Below are 8,525 nucleotides of genomic sequence, written 5' to 3'. Positions count from 1 at the left end.
CACACACACACACACACACACACACACACATCTGTGTATAAAACGTTGGAAAAGTTTGAGCAGATATTAATAAATAACACTCAAAGAGCTTAAAGCTACACTGTGTAAGAATTTCTCCCATTTAGCAGTGAAATCGTAAATGACAACCAAGTGAATTTGACTTTCAGTGCTACTGAGTGAAATGCTCAAAAGGCGGAGCAGGACGTCCTGTATGTCCCTTACCAGCAAACTTATTACAAGATGGCGCATGATTGTGGAGCGTCTACCCCATTTCATCCAAGCGTAAAGGTCAAATTCCAAGCCAATAGGATTACTAGAAATTGATGGTGGTGGTCAATATTCATAAAAAAGGACAAGTTTATGAAGAATAATATAGATTTTGATAATGAACAACTACAAACGTTACACAATGTAGCTTTAAAGACAAACGACAATCATTGGATCTGAGAGAAGTCTTTTAGTTGGAGGCTTTTTTTGAAAGTTAATTTCTTTGGGCATTTCCACCTTCAATAGATAGGACAGATGAGACATTAAAGGTGGAGGGGGGGGGACATGCAGGAAACCATCATATGTTGGACTCGCACCCTGGACCTTCTGTGTCGAGGAGTAAACCTCTACACATGTACACCAACCAGGCCAAGTTGGATGCTTTTTCAAGGTTTTTTCTGCATTTGACATCCATTTAGCTTAGGCTCTGGGTGCTGGACCTAAGACTCAGGTGGCAGGGAAAACCCTGGACTTGTTTTTACAGTCATTACATGTGTGAAACCCCTTTCCGCCTGTAGTTATCACAGGTGTCAGAAGTTTGGGGTATCTATACTTTACTGGAGTAGTAATTTTACAGCAGACATTTTACTTCTACTTGTATGGCACCAGGTGACTGGAACGTTGAATGTTGAATTTTGGTGACTGTACACCTGTTGATCACGTAAAATGCCGGCCGCTGACCAGTACTGCTGTTGATGGCATGATGTGAAACACTACAGAAATGATTTAAAAGATGTTGTCTTGTGATTGCAGTGGAGCTGAATTCTGAGCATGCTCAGAAGGTGGCCGAGCTGGAGCAGGCCACGCAGCAGAAACTGAGAGAACGACAGAAAGTCTACGAAGAAGCCTTTAACCAAGACGTGGAGCAGTACCTGTCCACCGGACACCTGCAGCACAGAGGCAAGGCCCTCTCGTTTCTGCATATCACTTTATATAAAACATTATGGTGACTGTCTGTTATACTGTCTACCGCCCCCCTAAACCGAATAGTGATTTTTTAAATGACTTTGCTGCTTTCCTTACCCACTTATCCTCTCTCTCACCAAATATAATACTGCTGGGCGATTTCAATATCCACATGGACAATATAACCTGCTCTCCCAAAGACTTCACCTCCTGCTTAGACAGTTTTGGATGTCAGCAACATACCACTTTTCCGACACACTCCAAAGGACATATTCTGGACTTAATCTGCTGCTCTGGTGTCACCCCATCTGACCTTACAGCAGAAAACTCTCCTAAACTGACCATTTTCTTCTCCTCTCATTTACAGTGAACTCCAGTCTCTCCATCTCAAAATACCACGCCTTTTTCATTTCGAACATAAAGAATATCAACCCCGCCACCCTCCCTCAACTATCCACTCCACTCCTCCGCCTTCCTGACACTCACAATCTCTCCACCCCCGATGATCTGGTCTCTCATTCAACACTGGACTCCATATATTCTCATTCACTTGCACCGTTGAAAAGCAGATCTGTTTCTTTCTTCTCCGTCTCCGCCGCCTTGGTTCACCCCCGATCTGCGTCTCATGAAGCCAAAGGTCGGCAACTTGAACGTCTCCATAAAAAACTGGTCTCACTATTCCACAAGAATGTACAACACAACATCCGACGTTACAAGGACTCTATTGCCCAGCACCAAATCCCACTACTACTCCACAATAATCACGGCCAACAAGGAACTCCAAGTCACTGTTTCTCCTTACTTAACACTGTCCCCACCCCTGGACTCTCTCCCTCCCCTTTGTACACTACCCCTTCTGCAACTCGGTAATGTCCTTTTTCACAGAAAAATCAGAACATCCACACAATCTGGACTCCTCCCTCACGCAGCATCTCAAGTAACCTTCATTCATCCACACTCATTCTCCTCCTTCCGTCTCCCCACTATTTCAGAAATCACAGAACTCACCCGGAATTCCAAGCCATCTACTTGTAAACTTGATCCCCTCCCCACCCAACTTGTTAAAGCCTTCTTCCCTCCCTTACCCCCTCATCTCTGCTATCATCCACTCCTCCCTTACCACTGGAACCGTCCCTACATCCTTCAAAACTGCTGCCATCACCCCATTTTGAAAAACCTGGTGCCGACCCATCCAACTTCAACAACTTCCGTCCTATTTACAATCTTCCCTTCCTCTCCAAATTCTTGAAAAAACGTTGCCTCTCAATCCATTCTCACCTACCCACAATAACCTGTATGAACAGTTCCAGTCCGGTTTCCGCCCCCTCCATAGCCTGAAACAGCACTCATCAAATCACCAACGACCTCCTCATGGCAGCTGATTCTGGACTCCTCACCATCCTCATCCTCCTCGACCTGAGTGCAGCATTTGACACCATCTGTCACACCACCCTCCTCAATAGCTATCTTCCATTGGCATCACCCACACCTCCGTTAGACTGGTTCACATCTTACCTCTCTGGTCGCACACAGTTCATTCAACTCAAGTCCTGTGAATCCATTCCCTCCTCCGCACTTCAGGTGTGCCCAGGGCTCTGTTTTGGGCCCCTACTCTCATCATTTCCCTGCTTCCCCTCGGCAATATCTTCCGCAAATTTAACTTCACTTCCACTGTTACGCCGATGACACCCACTCTACCTCTCCACCAACCCCGTCCACTCTCCCGCCCACCTCCCTTACGGATTGCATCTCTGAAATAAAAATCTGGCTCACCCAAAACTTCCTCAAATTAAACAGTAATAAAACCGAGGTTCTCCTCATTGGCACCAAAGCCACTCTTTCCAAACAGACGGTTTTTTCTCTCAACATTACAACTGCTCCTCTCCCCCCTCCCCCAAGGTTAAGAGTCTGGGTGTCATCCTTGACACCACATTATCCTTTCAAACCCCATGTCAATACATTACCCGGTCTGCCTACTTCCACCTACGTACATCCATCGCCCTCCCCGCCCCTGCCCTTACCCCCCACACTGCTGCAATTTTGTCCCACTCGTCCTGTCACTTCCCTCTCGATTTTTCAACTCTCTCCTCTTCGCTCGCTCACAAATCCCTCCACAAACTTCAATTGGTCCAGATTCAGCTGCCCGCATCATAACTCAACCCCCTCCATCCACCACATCACTCCTGTCCTCCAACAGCTCCACTGGCTCCCGTCCCAGTTCTCGTATCAAATTCAAAATCCTTCTATTAGCATTCAAGGCCATCCACAACCTCGCCCCCCATATTTGTCTGATCTCCTCCAGCGTCCCACTCCCTTCCGCTCCCTCAGATCCTCTTTCCTCCATAAACCTGTCTGTCCCCCCCGCCCGTCTCACCACCATGGGGGGCAGAGCATTTAGCGCTCGCTCCCCGTCTCTGAACTCACTACCCCCCCAACTCAGAAACATTGATTCATTCCCCCATTTCAAATCACAACTAAAAACACATCTGTTTATAACTGCGTATTCCACTTAATGTCTGTGTCTCCACCTTTCTGTTGTATAGTATTTGTTTTGCTGTATAGTATTTGTTTTTCTGTTGTATAGTATTTGTTTTGCTGTTGTTATTTTTGGTTTTGTTTTGCTGTAAGTATTTGTTTGCTGTTGTATAGTATTGTTTTGCTGTTGTATAGTATTTGTTTTGCTGTTGTGTAGTATTTGTTTTGCTGTTGTATAGTATTTGTTTTGCTGTTCTTAATTTATGAATTCCCTGTGCGGCGTCCTTGAGTGTCATGAAAGGCGTCTTTAAATAAAATGTATTATTATTATTATATGATCAGTGTTTCCTCTATGTTGATTTGGAAAGCCCAAATCAATTGGAGAGCCCCCCACTCCAAACTTTCTGCCGCCACAGTATCAGAAACAGGGCAGACACACAACGTACTGTAGTCGCTGTTGCCTTTTAAATGATCCTGCCTGTTGGAAAGCCTGTACACGCCCCCCCGCTGTTGGACGGTGTTACTGCAGTCTGATGTTGGTTTAGTGAGCACCACTGCGCTCTGATGTCTGTGTAGTGTGGACTTTTTATTTATTCCTTTTCTTTATTCTGTCAGGTTTTTGAGTATTTTACATGTGGGGTTTGTTGTGTGACACCATGCAAGACAAATATATCTGTAGGTTAACTTTTGTTGTTCAGACAGACCTGCCCCCACTGCTACAAAACAATTCAAATCCTAAAGCAAACACTGTTTAACCACTAACCAATAAAATGGTGTGTTGCAGAGCCAAGAGCAGCTGATGAGGGTGTTCTGGATCAGATGACACTCAGTAACATCTCAGACCTGGAGGCTTTGGATGACTTCCTCAACTCCACTGCTGATGACATCAGTACAGGATCATCGCTGACCTCAGGTAACCCCCACCCCGTTACTCTACCACCTGAGAACAATGCCAGACATGCACATATTGTAGGTTATACAAAGCAAGAAATGGTAGGTCGGCAATCTTTTAAAGCTGCAGCAATCCTTTTCTGATTGACTGACTTTGAAGATGTAATGTGTGCCTGGTGGACATGGAGCACCGTGTGGGAGGGTCAGTTAGTACAATGAAACCAGCTGGTACATGGTTTTATAATTCACATGTCTGTATAGGAAAGATAATCCTTATATCCATTATAAAGAAATGAATGGACCTGTTGATGATCTATATCTCCTGTGTGAATGCACCAAACCAAACTCAGACTTATCGGGTTAAACTCCAGTGAATGATGGACACTGGTCCGTCTGTGAAGTAATAGCTGTCTCCTCTAACAGGTCCAGACCTCGAGTCCTGCTCCTCTGAATCTTACAGAAGCCAAACAATCCCAGCCCCTCCCACACATAACCAACCGTCCAACCAGGACGCAGTGTGGGAGCCTGAAGATGAAGTGGCCAGTGAGGAGAGCGATGAGCCTCTGGTGCAGTCGGACGAAGAGGACGTTCAGCCAGATGTGATACTGGTCGGCACCGTGAGGGGCTCTGATGACAGTGACAATGCAGGGGACATGCCCTCTGGGTAACTTAGCAACAAGAAGGCCCTTGAAACTCCGTGAATGCTGGGTAAACACTGCGACACACCCCTCTGGACAGCCGTCACACAGCTGCAATCTCCAGCCAACACAGGTCCACATTTCAGTGCTGCTTTCCTCTGAAGGCTGAGGGCAGCAAACTGACACCAAAACACTGGAAGTGCCTCTTGGGCTGAGCTGTCAGCTGTCAGTCAGTAATGCAAACTTGGACATTCACCTAAATGAAATTGATTACAAAAGAGAGACAAATCAAAGCTAAATAGATTAAGTGCTTGGCTCGTGTCCTTTTGGTAGAAGGCATTTTAGTCTATTTGTTGTTGTGGCTGTATAACACTACTGCAATCACATGCTACAGTAACTTCCAACCTTTTTAGCTTCGGGCTAATTTATCTAAGAAATTCTGTACATAGGACTTACTTGGAGACCTTATTTAGTAGCTGACTGTTAAAGTTCTCAAGATGTAGATTTATTGTTCCTTGTATTTCTCTTTGTGCACACTAAAATTCAACCAGTGCAGATATACCACTGTAGGAAGAGCTGGTGCCTCCACCCAGCAGCAGCAGCAGGGCAGTGTTGATGTACTAGTACTGGTAGTACTGGTAGTACTGGTACTGGTGTTACTGGTACTTTAGTGGTCAGGCCTCTCTGAGAAACACGCTTGTCTCATAAGTGTTGCTGGAGTTTATCTTCTAGACCAGGATTACTGACAGGACGATAATCCGGTTTGCGAGATAGATCTGATAATAGACCAACACACTGCACAGGTGTTAGAATACTACAAGACTGGATTTTACAATTCTTAAAAGTGATCATGGTGATAGTTATTTAATGATATTTCTCCAGGTGAACAGTGCATTCCCCGTTCCAATGGACCACAGACGGGGTTAGTTAAAGGTCGACAGACCAAACACATTGTAAGCTTTAAGTTGTTGCCTACACCAGATTACTTCTATAACATTTCTCTATTCTGCTTTTATTAAACAACTACCACCATTTTTGTGTGTGGCAGTCTATTTATTGTACAATTTATGGCCAAACATATTTGGACAGTCCACATTATTTTTCTACAGTGAACCTTTGGTGGGGCAGTTTTCCATGGTCTGGTCCTGGCTCTCTAGTCTCAGAAGTGTTATTGCTGCAGCAGACGATGATTATTATATATTATTTGTAACAGTAGTAACAGTTTGTGTTCCAGCATGTCACATGTTCAGTGATCACATACAGATGTTGTCCACTTACCTTTGACCAGAGTGAGAAAATAAAGCATGTTTTTGTAGTTTGGGAGCACTAACCTTTAATTTTGGAGCTGGGTGATGTGGAATAAACTATACACTTGGCTAAAACAGATACTATTACGTCAAATATCGTGGCGCAAAAAGTACACTTCTCTCTGAAATGCAGTATAAATTAGGAGTATTACTTCTAACAGGTAATACTTAAGATGCACTGCAGGTTTCTTACTCATAACCTGGAATCAGTGATCTGTATTTCAGGTTATCAATTCCATTTTTCAAACAGAGTGGAAGACATGTACGTCAATAACAGACACGACAATGGTGACGTTGCTGAAACACGTTTATGATCTTTAGAAATGAGTAGATACTGAAATGAACCGTACATGTTATTGCATATTCATGGGGGGGGAACCTACAAACATTGCACACTATCACAGAGTAGTTATCAGGTGATTCTACGCCAGTGAAGTCACATGACTAAGTGGTAGTGACCATAAAGTATTCTGTGTACATTATGTAACCTGGATGACATTGTTATTGCAATAAATACATATTGTAAGCCGCAGAGTGACAGAAATGAATCAGATTGATAAATGCACACATTAAATTAGAAGGATACGTTTAAGATCAGATTTTTGACAATTGAACTATTTATATCTTTTTTATTGTGAAACAAGTAGATGCAGTCCCTGCAGAATAATCTTTAATCATTGTAAACAGCATCGCTGGATATATTCCACATAAGACAATAGATTAAATTAAGAGAAGAGAGGTCCCTCTTGTGATGATGTCAGAGGTCGGCGTAGCAACCCCTCACCCCGTTCTGCACTCCACAGCTCTGCTTGCCTTGGCAGGGTTTGTTCTCACAGGAAACCATCCCTCCGTCACACACACACAGGCGCTGGCAGCCCGAGTCGGCGTAGAACGTCTGACCAGACTCCATGTAGCGGCCGTCGAACGGGCAGCCGCACTCAGCCAGGGGCACGCAGCCGGCCTGCAAGGTACAGGGGATGAGGACTCATTTGATCTGGGTTAACATGCACAAAAGAAACAATTCCTTCCTGCAATTTGCCCAAAAAGGAATATAGGAAATAGGCTAAAGCCAAGGCTTCTTTCGGCCTATCCTATCCCATAATCCCCAGAGTCACCCAGAAATCCAACTACACTAAATGAGACTAAATACTTGAGTACAACATTTTATTCAAAGTTCTTCATTACCCATAATTATTTTAGATTTTAAAGCTTTTGTTAAATTCACACTCATTAAGTTCATTTTGTAATTTAACCCCAAAACTTAGACGTGTATATTTTACATTAGTCCTCACTTCACCTGTTTCTAGTGTTGCCACAGTTACTTTGAAAAAGTAACTTAGTTACTTTACAGATTACTTCATTTTAAAAGTAACAAAGTTAGATCACAAGTTTCTTTATTTTACAGTCAGCAGCTGCCAACTGTCAACAGTAATACATATATAAATGAGTCAATGCAGTTAAATACAAAAATGAAAATGTTTTATTTATTTCAGGGGACATTTATTTCATAATGCCACATTTATTTAAAAGTCCCCGGATGTAAATTAATGTGGACTTAGGAAATTATGACTCAGGAAATAAAGACCACTGAAATAAATAATCGTTTAAAAACGTCCTTTTTAAACCGAAAACCTAATTAATAAATTATATTGACTCATTTATACATTCATTTTTATTGAGTAATTTATTTCAGAATGTATTTACTTAATTGTTATTAAAATGGCATCCATAGAAACAGCATGGGTTTTGCAAAATGAGAAGAAAAGATGTCCCACTCAGGTCTTTTTGACTCCAAGCTAAATGAGAAGAGAGAGTAAGGAGAACAAAGTCCCATAGTTTAAAGAGTGTGGAGGATCACCTGACTCAGCAGGTAACCAGGGTTACACACACAGCCCTCGCTGGGGGGGATCTCACACTCAGCGGGGGGAGACGGAGAGGTGCAGCTGATTGGACAGCCAGGAGCTGTGACACTGTACAAACTGTTGGCTGGACACTGCATCCCTGATACACACACACACACACACACACACACACACACACA

At 43.4% G+C, this 8,525-nt stretch overlaps 2 protein-coding genes across 2 annotated transcripts in view; one reads left to right on the top strand and one right to left on the bottom strand.

Annotated features, from left to right (window-relative positions):
* The window catches only part of LOC116690609 (dysbindin-A), a 7,761-nt gene extending 2,281 nt beyond the window's left edge, over positions 1-5,480 (top strand). Inside the window, exons 5-7 of the mRNA XM_032517697.1 lie at positions 1,021-1,167; positions 4,433-4,561; positions 4,963-5,480. Of these exons, the coding sequence (XP_032373588.1) occupies positions 1,021-1,167; positions 4,433-4,561; positions 4,963-5,207 (521 nt within the window). The 3' untranslated portion in view covers positions 5,208-5,480. The remainder of the gene's footprint in view (positions 1-1,020; positions 1,168-4,432; positions 4,562-4,962) is intronic.
* Positions 5,481-6,773: 1,293 nt separating this feature from the next.
* The window catches only part of LOC116690594 (IgGFc-binding protein), a 17,645-nt gene continuing 15,893 nt past the window's right edge, over positions 6,774-8,525 (bottom strand). Inside the window, exons 23-24 of the mRNA XM_032517672.1 lie at positions 8,343-8,485; positions 6,774-7,445 (exon numbers count right to left, since the gene is read on the bottom strand). Of these exons, the coding sequence (XP_032373563.1) occupies positions 7,242-7,445; positions 8,343-8,485 (347 nt within the window). The 3' untranslated portion in view covers positions 6,774-7,241. The remainder of the gene's footprint in view (positions 7,446-8,342; positions 8,486-8,525) is intronic.

Source organism: Etheostoma spectabile, chromosome 6 (assembly GCF_008692095.1).
Source record: "Etheostoma spectabile isolate EspeVRDwgs_2016 chromosome 6, UIUC_Espe_1.0, whole genome shotgun sequence".
NCBI lineage: Eukaryota > Metazoa > Chordata > Actinopteri > Perciformes > Percidae > Etheostoma > Etheostoma spectabile.
Note: the sequence above shows the minus strand (reverse complement) of the source record. Positions and strands in the feature narration are given on the sequence as shown.